Source organism: Dermochelys coriacea, chromosome 2 (assembly GCF_009764565.3).
Source record: "Dermochelys coriacea isolate rDerCor1 chromosome 2, rDerCor1.pri.v4, whole genome shotgun sequence".
Lineage (NCBI taxonomy): Eukaryota > Metazoa > Chordata > Testudines > Dermochelyidae > Dermochelys > Dermochelys coriacea.
Genome location: NC_050069.1, coordinates 80,303,752 through 80,323,082, shown reverse-complemented (window position 1 = coordinate 80,323,082; position 19,331 = coordinate 80,303,752). Strand labels below are relative to the sequence as shown.

The following is a 19,331-nucleotide window of genomic DNA, read 5'->3' as shown; positions in this document are numbered from 1 at the left end:
ACCCCATCGTTAAAAACAGCACATTCATCAGAGATATGTCTACCTGTCCCAGCATCCTGGTATTCCAATGATGATGCTTCCAGAGGTGGAGGAGAGGATGGATGCATATAGTGCCAACTTGTAAACGTATCATAGGGCAGCATTCTCCTTTGGGGATGGAACACCCAACACCCTCTTCCTTGATACTCAATTGAAATGTAAAGGGTTTCTAATCTGCTGCTCCAGCATTGGCCAATCTCTGAATAGCTAGTATTTACAAAGGACCTTTCATCCACAAGAACCTCAAAGAGTTTTACTTACTTTAAAATATAGGAAGCATTCACTTACCACTGAAATATAGTGATGTTCAGAGTGGAATGCATTAGCCATTCTGCATCAGTGACTCTACACAACAGTATTTTAGAGAGGTAGTGAAGAATAACATTTAAAAATTGAAATGAAGGGTATTTTAATTTTCTTTTAAATGTAATTACCTAAGTTGGAATTTGGCCAGAATGTGAAGGGAAGCTTAATGCCTATAAGTGGACAAGATACTGGTTTTACATTTCATGCAAAAGGCAGGAGTTGGACACTTGTAATACTGATGAGACATCACTGGAAAACAATGCCTGCGTTCAGGATTCTATTTATTACTCAGCATGTGTATAATTCATTGCAAGAACTGGCTATGTTATATAATGTGGTAATGGAAAAGAAGATTTATTACACCTTCAGGTCTAAACCTACATACTAGAAACACCAACCACATTTCTCACCTGGTCTTCTTCTCCACCACCTTCTTCATCATATTTCAGAATATTGTCCCTTACGTCATCTTCTGGATCGATCAACAGCTGTTTGGCCTGGCGCTCCTTATCACGGCGTTTCATCCATACTACAAACATCAAAACTAGAACTAGATTGGAAAGGGGGAAGACCAGAAACAAAAACATTACTACTCTCCACATTATATTATATTTACACCTTATGAAAATACATATTAAATCACCACCTTGAATATTAAAGCAGAATTCTACCCCATTACATCGTTTCAAGTAAGAGATTTAACTGAATTATTTTGGTAGCTGAAAAACACTGCGTCTCACAATCCAGACACTAATTATCCAGGATCTGAGACATATATAATGACCTGACTCTGAGATGGACCCTTCTGGAAGTACCACCAAAGAAAAGGGGGCAAAATTAGTTTTAAGTCAGAGGTTGCTTTAAACCTAAGGGCTAGTCTACTTTATGGTGGCTTTGAGTGGCCACAGGTGGGTCACTTCAACAGCCCAGAATAGCCAGAGATCAGAGTGTTCTGGCCAGACTTCACTTCCCTTCAACCCACCTCCTTCCCTCTGCCAGAACACCTCTCCTCTTGGGGCTGTGTGGGGTGAGGGCAGTGTGTAAGTGATCAACTAGCCCTATGTGACCTGGTGAAGTTCCCTATGCCTGTGATATTTGCTGGAAGATGATTTAAGCCATCTTTCTGGCCCCTCTTTGCTAGCTGAATTAGTATCGTAAAAGGGATGCAGCAGAGCATAGGATTTCCATATTATATTAATTATCGTACAAAGAAACTGTGTTAAAAGACTATTGTTAAGACTGCAAAGTTAAGCACTCAAAAGTTGGGATGTTTCAGAAAACAAAGGAACTTTGACTTTTCTATTCTTATTTGTAAGGGCAATTTGTGTAGTTTTGTTTTCTGAAGCTGAGAATTGGTCTCTCAAAATTAAAAAAAATAGTTTGTGTAAAATCATGTGACAAAGATGACTGCACACTGCTGATGACTCGTGGGCTGAAGTCCTAGGTATCCTCTCAAAGTGTTGGATGATCTCTGATCTCTCTCAAGGAGGCAACTCACTACTGAAGGATCAGTGGAAATGTTCTGAAACAGACTATATTTATTTTACATTAAAAACACCATAAGAGTTAAATTCAGCTCTCAGCTATGTTAGTCTATCTCCAAATTATTTCCCCTCACTTCAGTGGAGTTACTCTGATGTAACACAGTTCAGAACTTAGGACATAAAACAGTATCTCCCTATGGGCCCCAGTGCTTTTGTTTTTTGTATAAGTAGGACTCAATTGTGCCTTTAAGGCACAGCTCTGTATTGGGGGGCATTACAGAGTTGCATCACTCCAGGAACAGTGCTAGGAATTATTCTGTCTGAATGAGGAAGAATGCCTCCCAGATCCTCCGTGTGTGCAGCAAGTGCAATCACTGCTTGCTAACTCCAGCACAAGGTGGAGCTTACTACACTGCCCCCAACTGCATGGCTGTCCAACTCTACTAATATTAGTTGGACTTCACATAATGCTTTTCATCTATAGATCTCAAAGAACTTTTACAAAGATGGGGAAACTAACAAACAGGTTAAGTGATTTCCCCAAGATCAGCAGGACCGAGCCAGTAAGAGAACCTAGGTCACCTTACTCCCAATCCTGTACCCTAGCCACTAGACCAAGCCGTTTCCTTGTGATTTGGAAATTAATAATTCATTGTTGTGCAGTCTTTTAGATTTCTTATTGTGACACTGGTGTTTCAGTTCAGAAGTATTTAACAGAATGTTAGTTCTAGTTAGGGTGATATTCTGTGTAACATCTGCATTTCTCATCAAAATGAACACCTTAAACTCAAAAGAAAAGGAGTACTTGTGGCACCTTAGAGACTAACAAATTTATTTGAGCATAAGCTTTTGTGAGCTACAGCTCACTGAATACATCCGATGAAGTGAGCTGTAGCTCACTAAAGCTTATGCTCAAATAAATTTGTTAGTCTCTAAGGTGCCACAAGTACTCCTTTTCTTTTTGCGAATACAGACTAACACAGCTGTTACTCTGAAACCTTAAACTCAGAAACGCTTAGACCTAGCTCCAATTAAGCAATGACTTGAACACCAATCGCTCATTCCAACAATACAGGGTCACAAACCTGTCGCATAGCCAAGTCTGCAAAGTAGGATGCACACTGCAGGCGAGAATGATTTAGACTGAGTTTTGCAATGAGATGATTCACCAGTGAATCTCTCTCAGAGAGAGTAATTCTAGGAATTACTTTGGGGAAATTCTATGGCCTGCGTTACACAGAAAGTCAGACCAGATCATCACAATGGTCCCTTCTGGCATTGGAATATATGTATCAGCACTTGGATGGCTGAGGGGTAGGTATACTATTACCATACACGTAAAAATCTTTTTTAAAAAAACCTCATGTTACCTGTTTAGGTTTGCTCTTGTGAAATACTATGAGAAGAGCTTAAAGAACTAATTTTCGAAAGACCCTTATACTTACTGAGCAAGATGATGATACAAAGCAGAATTGCAATGATTGCACCTGTGCCCAGTCCTGCACCAACAATCCGATCTACATCAGTACAGTCTCCGTTTATGTCACACTGGCAAACCTTCACCTTCAGAATAGATGTGCTGGACTTGGGAGGATTTCCAGAATCAGTGATTATTATAGGAACATCATAGATACCAGCCTCAAGGAATCTGATCCTTAACGAAAGTTGGGCATGATCACCTATATGAGAAAATACGTTCGGTGTAAAAATAAAATTTACTGCTTATGTGGATGTTAAACAATGATGGAAAATTTACAGGTTTCTGAACTCTATATTAACCTTTTGTTACTGGATGTACTAGATGCCACATAAGGTGCCACAGACTTATTACTGTGAACGTTAGTTTCTAAATCTAACTTTTAAAATATCTTTCTCTCATTCTCAAGGGAGCTCACTTTAATGGCATTTGATAACATTTTATTCACATTAATCTAAAAAATCCATTAATCTAAAAGCATCTAGGGAAAAACCCATTGCCAGACAAAATGAAACAAAACAAAACAAAAAATAACACTAAACTAGGAGGAGAGGTAGATACGCTGGAGGGTAGGGATAGGATACAGAGGGCCCTAGACAAATTAGAGGATTGGGCCAAAAGAAATCTGATGAGGTTCAACAAGGACAAGTGCAGAGTCCTGCACTTACGACGGAAGAATCCCATGAACCGCTACAGACTAGAGACCGAATGGCTAGGCAGCAGTTCTTCAGAAAAGGACTTAGGGGTTCCAGTGGACGAGAAGCTGGATATGAGTCAACAGTGTGCCATTGTTGCCAAGAAGGCCAATGGCATTTTGGGCTGTATAAGTAGGGGCATTGCCAGCAGATCGAGGGACGTGATCCTTTCCCTCTATTCGACATTGGTGAGGCCTCATCTGGAGTACTGTGTCCAGTTTTGGGCCCCACACTACAAGAGGGATGTGGAAAAATTGGAAAACGTCCAGTGGAGGGCAACACAAATGATTAGGGGACTGAAACACATGACTTATGAGGAGAGGCTGAGGGAACTGGGATTGTTTAGTCTGCGGAAGAGAAGAATGAGGGGGGTTTTGATAGCTGCTTTCAACTACCTGAAAGGGGGTTCCAAAGAGGATGGATCTAGTCTGTTCTTAGTGGTAGCAGATGACAGAACAAGGAGTAATGGTCTCAAGTTGCAGTGGGGGAGGTTTAGATTGGATATTAGGAAAAACTTTTTCACTAGGAGGGTGGTGAAACACTGGAATGCGTTACCTAGGGAGGTGGTGGAATCTCCTTCCTTAGAAGTTTTTAAGGTCAGGCTTGACAAAGCCCTGGCTGGGATGATTTAATTGGGGATTGGTCCTGCTTTAAGCAGGGGTTAGAAAACCCTGATATTCTATGATTCTATAAAAACAAAATGCAGGAAGTAGTTCATTTAAAAACAATAAAGTTTCTGTTGTGTAAATTAATGTTACCACTAATACGAATGATGGTCCAATTCCTCTTAATAGTAGGAGGAGTTTCTGGCAGTTCAAAGGCAAATGGTCCTGCATTCGGATCAATATCACGGTCTGTTGCTGTGATGTTAGTTGCATTGGGCTGTAGTGTTTCACAGGTTGTAGCCTCTTGAGGATGTACTTGGGGTGCATTGTCATTAATGTCAAGCAAATATATCTGAAGAGTGCCAGTCCCACTCATAGGAGGAATTCCTTACAGAAACAAAAATTGGTATCTTGATTCTGCTTCCCATTAGAAACCTATTCCCAATATTTCATGCAAGCATATTTCAGCTACCCATGTATGTGTGTTCAGTTACAATGTAAACTGAAATTTGATTTGAAAGGATAATTAAAACACCGAGAACAACAAAACATGCTTCTTCTACCCCTACATTACTCAAAATATACCAAACTGTTTTATGTCAGAATGTCACCTAATAATGAACCTTACACGTGCTTTTGAAATAACTGTGAACACTTCAAGCTAGACTGTGACGGGGCCTGCCCAAGAACTGCTTGAGCCTAGCATTGATAGACCTAGCCTAGCAATGTCAGTGTTCCCTAAGGACAAGAGTGGAGCCAACTGAACAGGACTGAAATCGGTGTGTACCCTTTGCATTCTCTGAAAGCATAAAGCAGGGGCTGCTCTGGCCTGTCATCAAAGCAAAATGCCTCCAGGAGCTCATGCTGGGGCAGTGCACTTCCACATACGTCTATTTCAGGGCTCTGGCTTTATAAACAAAATCTGGCGCCTGGACTCGAGGCTGCAAACCTGCACATGAGTAGTTTCACTGTCTTCACAGGGAATAGTCTTTGAAGGCACAAGTGTCTGCAGGATTAGGGCCTTAGCTGGTGAATACAGGAACAAAGGAATTGCCATACTGGACCAGAACAGTAGTTCATCAAGTCCATTAAGCTATTTCCAACAGTGGCCAACACCAGATGCTTCAGAGAAAGAGGCGAACAACCGTTCAGTAGGCAGATCTGAGATCATCCCACCCTCAAGACCTCTCCACCTAACCCCCAATAATTAGATTGACTTAAGCCCCTAAGCATGAGGTTTTACATCCCTTCCAAAACTAATTTTTTTTTAGTATTTACTTTTCTAACACTGGATATTCTTATCTATATAGTGTCTAATACTTCTTTAAATCTTGTTAAATTCTACCTACAATGACAACCCATGGTAACAAGTTCCATAGTATAATTACTCATTGTGTGAAACTTGCCACTTTTCAATTTCATTAAATGCCACTCTGTGCTGATGTTATGAAATAAAGAAAATAGAACTTTCTAATCTACTTTCCCTATACTTTTTACTATTTTAAATACTTTTATGATATCACCTCTTAGTCATCTTTTTAAATTTTCTCTTCATATGAGATTTTTTTCCACACTCTGAATTTATACCCCTAAATCTGCAAAATCTGTTTTGGAGATGAGATGACTAGTAAGTAACACAGTATCCCAGATGAGGGCATATCACTGATTAATGGAACTGTAATATTTCCCATATTAGACCCCATATCCCATTCCTTGTGCATCCTAAAATGTTGTTTGTTTCTTTAACTGCAGCTTAACATATTAACATAGAGGAGAAGTCTTCACTGGGGAATCGACAATGATGGCCTGGCCTTTTCCCCAAGATATTGCAGTTAGTTTAGAACTAGAAGGATATAGTGTACTTTTTCATTCCAATATGCATTATTTTGCATTTTTAACACTGAATTTCATCTGCTATTGTGTTGCCCATTCACCAAGCTTGATTAGAGCCTCCTGCAGTTCCTCGCAGCCTTCGCTGGACTTGACTGTCCCAAACAATTTTGTTGCATTTACAAAATTTGCAACCACACATGTTAATCCATTTTCCAGATATTTGATCAATATATTAACTCCAATCTTAGTACCTTCTGCCATGGTGAAAACTGACCATTTATTCTGCCTTTTTTCTTTCTGTGCTAGTACAATATAACGTCAATTAAAACTTTCTGAATATATATAAATGTGAATACATACCATTGTCAGACGCAAGGAAAGTCGCATTATACATGTTATTTTCCACATATTGTGACTCTCTGTCCAAAACTGCAATTGTAGTTATCTGTCCACTAACTGGGTCAATTTTTAGCCAGTTTGCAGGATCTGAAAGCTTTGAGTACCTGCGTATTTGACAATAAGAAATGTAATTTATCGTCCAATAAGCTTTTTAAAAATGAAACATAACTATATTTCAACTCATATTCTGAAAACATATATATCTGGTACCGTAACACTATTTTATGAGGTTCAGTTTATTAGCTTGCATTCTTGAGTTTTTTTGGATACACGTACTGTTTTAATAAAGAAAGTTTTTAAAAGCCTTGCTATGTAAGTAAGCTGTTATATAACTCTATTTTACATAAGTTATATACAACTGTCTGAAAAGTGAACATACATGTCATAAATTAGTAAAATGCACAATTTTCTTAAGTTGCATATGACTTATTCACCACAAGAATGCAGATTTCACATTCAACCATGATTAAAATACTTTAATAAGAACTCCTATTTGATTTTCAGCATGAGAGCCATTTATGCGGCTTTCTCAATTCTGTTAACCATGTGTGCGTACATGTGCACAGAGAGGGAGGAGATGATAGACATATTCTGATTTGACAGAAGTGACTCTATTATCTTAAGCTCTTTTTAGTTTTTAGTCCCAGTTGATGACAATAAATAATTGGTTTTTATGGATGCCTTGGTGTATCCAACTAGTTTTACTGTACTCTCCAATTCTGATCTGAAGGAATAGGGTCATTCAAAACCACCCTTCCTTATAAGAAGTTGTCATTGTATCAATTATTAGTTTAAATAAATTACAAACTATCTTAGCTCATGTGATATTTAAAATAAAAACAACAATACTAGGCTACAAAATTATAGACCCATATATCACGTTTATGGCCCAAAATGAGCAAATATCAGCAATAATAGCTAATTAACTAAAGCTATGTCTACATTTAAAATGCTAAAGTGGCATAGCTGCTTATTTCTCCAGTCACTCTAGTAAATCCACCTCCCCAAGAGGCAATAGTTAGTTGATGGAAGGATTCTTGTGTTGACCTAGCTCTGTCTACAGGGAACTGAGGTCGTCTTAAGTACATCGCTTAGAGGTGTGGATTTTTCACACTCTGAGCAACATAGTTGGGTCAATATAATTTTCTAGTGTAGAGCTGCTCTAAATAATACAGAAAACTTAAAATTATATGAAGCCTCATTTTACAAGGAAAGAACAAATTAAAGATTCTTTTGCCTGCATGAATTAATTCCACAGTTGCTGGGGATGGGATAATGAATCCTGATTTGATGCAGGGTAGCCATAAAGTTGAGCCACAGCAATCACAGCCTATGAACCTGATCAACAAGATACGTGAGCATAAACTTAAGCCTCACTCAATTCACTGGGACAGCCCATATGCTTAAAGTTCTGTATGTGTTTAGTTACCTTGATGAATATGAGTCCTATGAGCAGAAGAAGATGCCATAGTTTGCTGTACCTGTAGATCTGTACTAGATACAGACTTATTTGCAACACCATTCCCGCAGCCCACCCATAATTCCCACTTTTGGGTGCTGTAGTAAACCGAGAAATCGTACATGGGCTCTTCACTTCATGGCCAGCCCCAAAGAGAAATACAGCATTCTGTATTCTGTTTCAAGTCTTCAGAGCCTGTGCAGAGGGCTGGGGGATTAGGCCCAGTTTTGAGATTACCAGCATGGGATAAAATAGAAAAGTGCTTTACACCATACCTTAGAGCAGTTTGCTGCATGTAACGATCTGGGTCCTGAGCGGTGAAAGTAGTTAACATGTTACCAGCAAGAAGCCCTTCCTCCTGCCGTATAAGCTTAGGGTTTGGGACAAAATATGGACTCTCATTCACATCAATGACAGTAATGGATACAGTTGCTGTTGACTGAGGAGGATGCTGAATTCCCTTGGCCAAAGGCACTTGATTTTCCGCAGCTACAGTAAGTACAAACATCCTATTGGTCTCAAAGTCAATTGGCTGCAAAAACAAAAGAGGGAAAATATTAGCAGTTGTTCATAGTCGTGATTGGCATGCAAACAAAAAATTATTTTAAAAAGTTCTTCCGTTTTTATAATGCTTATATTGAGCTAGATGAACACAGAGCCTAAACAAAAGAGAACTATGGCAAAACCAGTACCTATAAAGTTTCTATATGTTTTTCTGGAATACAGAATTCTGCAGCACTTCAGGACAATTTCTGCAGCAGTTCTACTGCCAAAGGCAGCTAGGAACATCCATCGGCAAAGGGATTTAAGGGGCAATGATAGCAAATCTGACCCTGGCTTAGTGGATTCAGCCACTCTTTGTACCCCAAGAAGCATTTTCCTTTTTCACTGTGGCTGGTGATCTCCTGCCAACTTCTGCCCCCTCAAGAGTCCTTGAACCAAATTAAGTCCCTATCAGTGCTTACAACTTTTCTGGGGGGTTTCCTCAGAATGTCATTTATTTATCTCGATTTACTTTTTGCTTCTCTTCTGTTAGTTTAAAAAAAGAATTTAATTTGAAGTATTTCAAGCAGATTATGCCATTGGGAATTTCATTTGATTCTCTTTATATTGGTTTGATCTGAGTATCATTTTGTTTGCTCTTTCAAAGGTTTCAAGTTTCTAACAGTCAATAGATCTGAAATGGACTTATACATGCCTAAATACAAGGCACACAGGCAGTCAAGTATGTCTTGTCAGCAGAATCAAACATAACTGGTGTCTCTCGAGAAATGCCAATTATGGGACTTATGGGGGGAAAAAAACCAAGCATGCAGTGTAGCCTAGATTCCTGTATAAAGCCACAGATTTCCCTCCCAAGGTACTGAAAGAATAAATAAATAATAATAATTCCACCATATCCCAGACTGGAATACAGGCATTTCAAGCCTGAGTGCTGGATTTCATATCCTGTCACCCACTTGAGTGGATGGATCCAAAAATGAACCAGACAAACTAAGAGTCCGGACACTTATCAGACAGATGAGAGGACAGGGGACTACTTCTTGACAGATTCAAACTGTAGTACTGCCTTTTTATCATAACTTAGAAAACAAGTCATCCCTTCAGTCCAGGACTTTTTTGGCTCGTGAATGAAGAAGAAGAACCTGCTCCATACAAGGCTTTTGAATGAGGTTTTAAAAATAGCATCATCCTTTAGAAGCCTGTTGAAGCGTAGCCTCCTACCATCACTAACACCTCTCTCCTTCCCCTCTGATATCATCCTGATTGGCTATTTATTTAATAGAAACATACTGGCATCATACTTGTGGGGAAAAGCATTCCTAGGCCTGGAAGACCAATGCTGACCAAAAGGTAGAAAGCAGTTTGTTTACTACTCCAACAGACAGCCGTTAATGCTAGTTCTGATGCACCGATAGGCAAACAGCTTTTTCACAGGCTAATTTTTATTTTTGGCAAATAAAGGTTTTCTAATCTGCCATTTAAAAACTAGCTAACCTGATTTTCAGAACTGGTATTTTAGATTGTTCATGATAATGTAAGGAGGAGGACCATTCTAAAGGTGAACAAGTTACTTTCAGAACAAGCATGGTGCACATTAATTTTAATTTCAAATCTTACTCTGGCCTCAGGGAGATATTTATTCTCAGTGCTCTCCCACTTATCTGTCTCTGCTTAATTCAATGAGTTGTGGGAATCACTTACCTTCACAACAGTTACCAACCCATCATTACTATTTGGATCAGTCAGAATAGTAAATCGACCTGTAGGATCTCCACCAGTCATTCGGTACATTGCGTTCCAGGCAGGAGTGTGTGGCTGATCCTTATCAGTTACAGTTAGATTAGCTACTATGACATCCACTCTATTTTCAGGTACCTCGCCATAGAACTACAACAAAAAAGCATATATTTTTACATATTTTACATTCTGTTTGCCAGAAGTTCGGAATGGGCATCAGGGAATGGATCACTTGATGAATACCTATTCTGTTCATTCCCTCTGGGGCATCTGGCATTGGCCACTGCCAGAACACAGGATCCTGGGCTAGATGGACCTTTGGTCTGACCCAGTATGGCCGTTCTTAAGTTCTTCTATCGGTGTATAACAGCAACATGAAATACTCATCAGAGGACAGAAACTGGTATTCATCTTAGTTCAATTGTACACTAAGAGGCAGAGCCTCAGCTGGTGTAAATTGTCCTCAGTGGAGCTATGACAATTTATACCACCTGAGGATTGAAAACCTATGAGGATTCCTGATGTCTTGCGTTAGTCAATTTGATCAAAATTCTCTGTGATCCATTTATTTGAAAGAAAAAAATATCTGACAAATACTTTTGAGAATACCACCTAGCAGTCTACCATTATCAAACAGTAATGTGAGCTAGCAAACTAAAACCTATCTGAAACCACCTAGAAAACTAGAGGGTTGATTCCTTAGCTAAATTCTGTGTTTTGGATTAAGTATGGTATGTCCTAAGGAACAGATTCTTCTCTCGGTTAAATCATTGCAACGCAGCAGGCTATTAGATAAGTAACAAATATTTTCATATATATATATATATATAAAGTGAAAAATTCCTTAATAATGACCATAAACATTCATATCCTTCATTTACTTCTGTACTGTACTTACAGTCATAGCAGTGAACTCTGGAGGGTTGTCATTGACATCTGTCACTGTGATGACAGCAGTTGCTGTGTTTGAAAGACCATATGTTGGGTTTCCTTCCATGTCCGTAGCTTGAATTATTAATGTATACTGCTGTACTTTCTAAAACACAAAATGACACCAACGTAAGTTATAGACAAAAACAACATTCCAGCAGGACAGCAAGTGTTCCATAAATTGTGCTTTATTTCGCAAAGAGCCTATCATACTGTTCATTCCAGTTAACATCAGTTGAAATGATTGAAGCAAAGTTTACATCACCAGAAGTACAGCAGTGATTTGCATCTAAATATATTAAACTGCCTGCATTTTTCATACATCATTTGTGATTGGGGAGGCTTGCATGATATGCTCTTACTATTAACAATGAAAGTAACTTTATACAAGTTACTGTTATTACCACAGAGGTAGAATTTTGATCAACCTTTTTGTTTGCTTTTAAATGGAAAAAAAGTATAGTAGTTCAACCTAAATAAGTAGTAAATCCTAAAAGGTTTTACGAAATCTGAGCCAGGGAGTATTTTTGGCCAAATGACTACAACTGCCAAGGTTTTATTGTAGCGAAGCCTAAGTATTAGAATGTAGCTCCAACTTCTTGATATCACTATGGAAACTGGAGCTGTCAAGGCTAACAGAAACTGGTAAAGTAACTGGAACACCCCCACTCCTCCATCCCTGATTATTTCTATAAATGTTAAATATTCCAAACCACAAGATATTCCCTTCCTTCTCCCAATTTGACAGTGCCAGTTGTTTTATGTATTGTTAAAAACAGCACACAGTACAGAGAATCTGTATTTTTAAATCATTGCTGGAAGTATGTCAGGTCTTTCTGAGGCTCAGTGTTAGGTCTATGAAAAAGAATTGCCTGACAGATTAGATCTCAAAACCAGCTAGACCTTACTACTATATTTATAAGATTTTAAAAAAATAATTATGAAGATTTTCTGTACATTTCTATTGTGAAATGTAAATAAAGTTTTATTTTTTTTACACTTCGTTTACCAATTAAACTTCAGCTTTAGCACTCCCTAGCTTGGTGGGATGATACTATGAAATTCAGTTCTTCCTCCAGCAGAATTCTGGCAATGACACGAGCATTTGTTATTACTTTGAAATGTTACTTTCATGAATGGTTTACTGAGACAGCTAAAGAAATTTTTTTCTGTCAAAATAAGAATACTTAAAGAAAAGCTCAGTTTTTTTTATTTCCTATGAAACCGCATCCTCTCCCCCACTCATTCTGATTGCTTGTAAATTGGAGGTATGCAACTGATTATTTCACAAGATAAGTTACAAGACAGAAATCTTTGATTTAACTCCTCCCCCCAAAATAATTACTTTTAAGAAAACTAACATGGGTCCATTCAGTGAAAATTTTTCATTTGCTTTCAAATCTTGGATTGATATTATCATATACATATTGGCCTAAGTTTTTAGAAGCGTGTACACTTGTAAATGTATGCACATGACTTTCACATGCAAAAGATCCAGGGTCCAAAATTCATGAAACCATCCCTATTTAGGGAAGCACAAAAGAGCATGTTTAAGTCCCTTAAGCACGTACTTCCATCTTTTCTGTACTGGGACCTGGACAGTGGGGGCAAGTCATTCTTTATAAAACAATACTGTTTATACATAAAAGTCACTGTGCTTCAAGAAAAAAATCCTCTTAAGGGTTTGTTCATGACACATAAGACATGTAGTGATGAAAGAATCAAAGGAATACATTTGTTACATTTATGTTATGGAACAACTGTGTATTGCTTATTGTAAAACAATAAATGTAACAAAAATATCAGGCCAAATCCTGGCCCCAGATTCTTCTGTGGCAGAAAGATAGAAGGAGATCTATGACCCATCTTGGCTCTGAAGTCACAAGTCCTGAAGCGCTAGAGAATTCTGTTAGGATTACATGGCTACCCAAGTCCTCCTTTTTCCCAGAATCATCATCTTATTTATTTTTTACGTGCACCCCACATATCAAGCAAACATATGCTCCCACCCCAATGAGCATGCAATCTAAATATTCTGTGTAGTCTGACAGTCATGTATGAAAGATGAACTACTTGGAATGAGATTGTTGGGAGGCGTTGGGCATGCACAATGAAGGAACAGCCCAGCACGCTTCAGCCTCTATAGGAACTTCACAGCAACACCCCTGAAAATGAACTGTCAGGTAGGAAGGAAGGAAGACAGTCCCACTAGGTGAAATTTTTCCACTCTCACCCCAGGCAGGCGGTAAGAGAAAAGAGCACTCCACCTAGCTAACCTCAGTCGCAAGGCAAGAATCATTGATTATGTCTACACTACAGTGGCTAAACTCTGGTGTGGCAGCAGTGCTGCTATAGTGCAAACAGTTCTTACACTGGGGTTTTTCCAGTAATGTACGTAATCCACCTCTCCGAGAGGCAGTAGTTAACTTTCACCTGGGAAGTGAGTGTGGGTTCCCTCATTTCTCCTTTTACACACCAGACCCAACACTCCATACCATGAGTCAGCTTGATATTCAGCTGGTTCACCAAGCTACCTAGAGCTAATGTGCCCCTTACTACTCTGTAAACATGGCTAAAAGATCTGGCCCATATAGTTTAGACTTTTGCAAAGAACAGGTATAGTCCAATGTTCTACGGGTCAAATTAAAGCTCTTACAAGGGGAACAAGATGTTGTACCCAAGCCAGGGTAGACATGAAATGACAAAACATTATCCAGGTTCAGGCTGGCACCTTCAGGAAGCTCACTGGCAGCTTCTGTAACAGTGAAGCATGCACTTCCCCAATCCACGTTAGAGCATCTGGCTAGTGAATGAGTACGGGGCCGAGGGATGTGCTGGCCACCGCTTCCTGCAGCTCCCATTGGCCTGGGACGGCAAACTGCGGCCAGTGGGAGCTGTGATCGGCCAAACCTGTAGATGCATCAGGTAAACAAACCAGCCCGGCCCGCTAGCGGCTTTCCCTGATAGGCTGCGTACCAAAGGTTGCCAATCCCTGCTCTATATCCTCTCCACTCCAGGACAGTTGTTTTGAGCAGCCACAATTTGCTCCTAAATTTCCAAATGTGCATACCATTGGCTCCCATAAGCTGGAAATATACTGATGTTCTTTTAGTCTGTTATGGATTAAAAATGCCTTTATCTTATTTTTGTCTAGTTTAGTATTTTAAATTAATGTTTCTCAGGCACTTTAATACAACGATCTTCAACAAAGATGTCAAAAGATGACATGTTTTTCCAACATCTTTTTCAAACAATTATTCACTTGGACATCAGTAAAGCGACCAGTGAGTAGAATTAATGGCAAACTACTGGGATGGAAGGCCTCTTTGACTGTTAGTTTGAGGGTCTACAGGGAAGTCCTGATGTGGCAGCTGATTTCTTCTGTGGTAAATCAGGTACTGCTATGTAGCAGAAGACAGATATCTCATTTATACAGACTGTAAGTCCCTCTGAAAGTACAAGTCAAAGTTTTGTCAGGCTGGAGGGAGGTTACCAGTGGAGTTCCTCAGGGATCGGTTTTGGGACCAATCTTATTTTATCTTTTTATTACTGACCTTGGCACAAAAAGTGGGACTGTGCGAATAAAGTTTGCAGATGATACAAAGCTGGGAGGTATTGCCAATTCGGAGAAGGATCGGGATATTACACAGGAAGATCTGGATGACCTTGTAAACTGGAGTAATAGTAATAGGATGAAATTTAATAGTGAGAAGTGTAAGGTTATGCATTTAGGGATTAATAACAAGAATTTTAGTTATAAGTTGGGGACGCATCAATTAGAAGTAACAGAAGAGGAGAAGGACCTTGGAGTATTGGTTGATCATAGGATGACTATGAGCTGCCAATGTGATATGGCTGTGAAAAAAGCTAATGCGGTTTTGGGATGCATCAGGAGAGGCATTTCCAGTAGGGATAAGGAGGTTTTAGTACCGTTATACAAGGTACGGTGAGACCTCACCTAGAATACTGTGTGCAGTTCTGGTCTCCCATGTTTAAAAAGGATGAATTCAAACTGGAGCAGGTACAGAGAAGGGCTACTAGGATGATCCGAGGAATGGAAAACTTGTCTTATGAAAGGAGACTTAAGGAGCTTGGCTTGTTTAGCCTAACTAAAAGAAGGTTGAGGGGAGATATGATTGCTCTCTATAAATATATCAGAGGGATAAATACAGGAGAGGGAGAGGAATTATTTCAGCTCAGCACCAATGTGGACACAAGAACAAATGGGTATAAACTGGCCACCAGGAAGTTTAGACTTGAAATTAGACGAAGGTTTCTAACCATCAGAGGAGTGAAGTTTTGGAATAGTCTTCCAAAGGAAGAAGTGGGGGCAAAAGATCTATCTGGTTTTAAGATTCTACTGGATAAGTTTATGGAGGAGATGGTATGATGGGATAATGTGATTTTGGTAATTAATTGATCTTTAAATATTCAGGGTAAATAGGCCTAATCCCCTGAGATGGGATATTAGATGGATGGGATCTGAGTTACCCAAGAAAGAATTTTCTGTAGTATCTGGCTGGTGAATCTTGCCCATATGCTCAGGGTTTAGCTGACTGCCATATTTGGGGTCGGGAAGGAATTTTCCTCCAGGGCAGATTGGAGAGGCCCTGGAGGTTTTTCGCCTTCCTCTGTAGCATGGGGCATGGGTGACTTGAGGGAGGCTTCTCTGCTCCTTGAAGTCTTTAAACCATGATTTGAGGACTTCAATAGCTCAGACATAGGTGAGGTTTTTCGTAGGAGAGGGTGGGTGAGATTCTGTGGCCTGCGCTGTGCAGGAGGTCGGACTAGATGATCAGAATGGTCCCTTCTGACCTTAGTATCTATGAATCTATAAGATACCAGGGTTCCAAAACTGGAGGTAGATGAAAACCCAAATCTTTCTTTTGGTTTAAAGGGGCAACATCAAGTGAATGTAAGTGACTTTTCCAACACCACATGGAGGAATTATTGTTAGAGCCAGAATTAGAAGAATTCAGAAGTTCTTGGATACCAGTCCTGGGCTCAGAACAACTGACTAAGAATACCATTCCCCCTATTCATTATTAATCCTGATGTACTCATTTTAATTATGCTTTCAAAATGTAAAAGTAGTAATATTTTTTCTGTTTATTTTGCTAAAAAAGTTTAGATCAGATAACATTTATTAATCCTACTACATCAGAGGTGGGCAACCTACGGCCCGCGGGCCACATCCGGCCCACAGGACCTTCCTGCCCAGCCCTTGAGCTCCCGGACAGGGAGGCTAGCCCCCAGCTCCTCCCCTGCAGCCTCAGCTTGCCGTGCTGCCAGTGCTCTGGGCAGCGGACTTACGAGGTCCTGCTGGGCAGCATGGCTCTGCCAGGGTGTAGTGTATTAAATTGCTCCCCGTAGGAATGTGCTACTTACAGATGACCAGGACAGGTAGCTATAAGTAGTACACAGTAAGTAGCACATTCCTACAGGAAACAATTTAATACACTATGCCCCAGCTCTCCATACAGTTTCAGAACCTCGATGTGGCCCTCAGGCCAAAAAGTTTGCTCACCCCTATACTATATGATGACATTAACAATCCTCAACGAATCATCCATCAATCTGACTGCCAGAAGATTTATCCTACATGTCACTAGTGTGGTCCAGGGATCGAAGGAAGGTTAGATCCTGATCACAAACCAGGAGAATGGCTCTATTTCCCAACCCCCACTTCTCCAGAGGAGCTGTGCAGGAGGAGGATGGAGCTCTCTCCTGAGGAACTACTGCTACCCCTGAGTCATAGCTAGCTCCGGGTGTCCTTGTCAGCACTGTTCTGCCACAGCATTCACTCTGTGTGATTTTAATTCAACAAATGCAAGCTGGCAAGTGTGTCTGTGAAGGGTGAGCAATTATATCATGGTTGTGTAAATTAATTAACACTAAAATACAGGTCACAGGACAGTTCACAAAAAGTTTTGAGTTATGTGCAAAGAAATATAAAATGAACCGTGTTAAATAAATATATATTAAATAATGTTAAAGTAGTAAATATATATTTTTATAAGAAAGTGCAAAAGGGAACTTTTATGCTTTCTGTATTTGTCTTATTGATACAGCTTTCAAAGGCTGTAAAAAAAATAATCAGAAAGTCAGTTTTTGTCTCATTGACAGTGGATTCTTGGTCTGTGTAGATGACAGGGAAAACAATGACTAATTTATCAGCCAGGCCCTAATCCCCCTAGCAAGACAGACTAAGGAAAATAGAGAACAATTTGACAGAACTAGCCAACCACTCCAAGGCTACAAGAAGCAGATAAGTAATACAACAACTGTTGTAAAAAATAATGAATACATAAAAGCAATGGTTTAAAAAATAAAATAAAATAAAAAATACAGTATGGATTAGAGTTGTAGCAGAATAAAGTAAAAATGTATTAGAAAATATATTTAGAATGGAATGTTTATAAATGAGGTAATTTTAATAATTTGAAATTGTATGCTGTTACGAGACAAAGTATAAGAATGTGTGTTTAACAAAGGTGGTGTGTGTGTGTGTGTGTGTGTGTGTGTGTGTGAGTGAGTGAAGCAACACAGGACATACACCAGATTGAACCAGCATGGATTTAATAAAGACAGAAAGAGCCTACCTGTGCCCGAGGACTGGGTAATTCATCACGACACTATCCTGCTCATCTGCTTTACTTATGTTTTATGCTTAATTAAGGTGGTAAAATATTGTCCTAAAATTTTCTTATTAAACCTTTAAACTAGTTAAGCTCAGTAAATGGAGTGGACAATGCTTTTTATCCAACATACAGTAAGGACGTTTGCTGGAAACCGAAGGATGAGTCTAGATTGAAGTAACCTCCAGGCCATCTCATCCTCTGCCCCCTCTTGCCGCCCACGGCAAGACCCCCACCTTCCTTCCTCCTTCTCTCCAAGACTCCTTCCACTTTCTGAGCTAACTCCAGAGAATGTGAGTGAGACCAGATGCTTTACATTCTATGCAAAACAAAGCTCGAAAATATCCTTTACCCCTAGGATATTTGCCAAAATCCAAGTTTTCAAATCTTGGGGCTGGCCAGCTCTAAGGGAGTACTGGTTAGGTAGTGCTGTGCAAGGGGAAAAAAATTACATTTGAAAAAATGTGTAAATTACCTACAAACTATTTTACATATGAACAAAAATGGACAGCATTTAAAACACAACCTATAAAATTCAGGCCCGCCTTACCTCTCTATCAAGTCCAGCTGCCACTGTGATAATGTCACCAGTCTCATTGTTGATTGTAAACATGTTCGGTGAGGGGGTGCTTGGGGCCTGTGACAAGATTCTGTATCTCAGCATCCCATTCAGTGCATTGGGATCATCGGCATCAATAGCAGTAACAGTCATCACATAGGTTCCTAACAGCACAATACATAATTAGTGTTAAATAAACAGTTTACTTGAATTACACAAGGTCACTTACAAGCACAAAAAATGGTCAAAATGTTTACTTCTTTTGATAAACATTATACATTCTTTCTCTTACCCAAAGGAAACTGAGTAGGTCTGAGTCCCAGGATTAATGAAGCAATTAAGATACATAACAGAAGATAACACTGGTGTTTATAAAGTATCAGACTTGCTTATTACTGAAAAAGCTCCACAGGCAATCAAACCCTGCAATTCTGCCATAAACACATTTAATTAACAATGAAGCTTCTAAAGTTTAAATAGCAGGCTCAATCGCTGGGCCAAATGAAACATTTGATAATCAAAACATGTTTAATTTTAAAATGTGCCGCACGTGTTAATTTTGTATGCAAATCAACGCAAAATCAAAACAAGGGCTTTTCTAGATACTATTTCTTTCCCTTTGCAATCCTGACTGTTTAAAATCATGTTGGTTCTTGGCACTTGAAC

At 39.4% G+C, this 19,331-nt stretch overlaps 1 protein-coding gene across 2 annotated transcripts in view; it reads right to left on the bottom strand.

Annotated features, from left to right (window-relative positions):
• The window catches only part of CDH2 (cadherin 2), a 181,416-nt gene that overhangs the window by 30,312 nt on the left and 131,773 nt on the right, over positions 1-19,331 (bottom strand). For both annotated transcript variants that reach the window (XM_038392296.2, XM_043507938.1), the window contains exons 7-14: positions 18,657-18,829; positions 11,437-11,574; positions 10,503-10,688; positions 8,573-8,829; positions 6,800-6,942; positions 4,760-4,993; positions 3,275-3,508; positions 756-895 (exon numbers count right to left, since the gene is read on the bottom strand). In XM_038392296.2, coding sequence (XP_038248224.1) covers positions 756-895; positions 3,275-3,508; positions 4,760-4,993; positions 6,800-6,942; positions 8,573-8,829; positions 10,503-10,688; positions 11,437-11,574; positions 18,657-18,829 — 1,505 coding nt within the window. The remainder of the gene's footprint in view (positions 1-755; positions 896-3,274; positions 3,509-4,759; positions 4,994-6,799; positions 6,943-8,572; positions 8,830-10,502; positions 10,689-11,436; positions 11,575-18,656; positions 18,830-19,331) is intronic.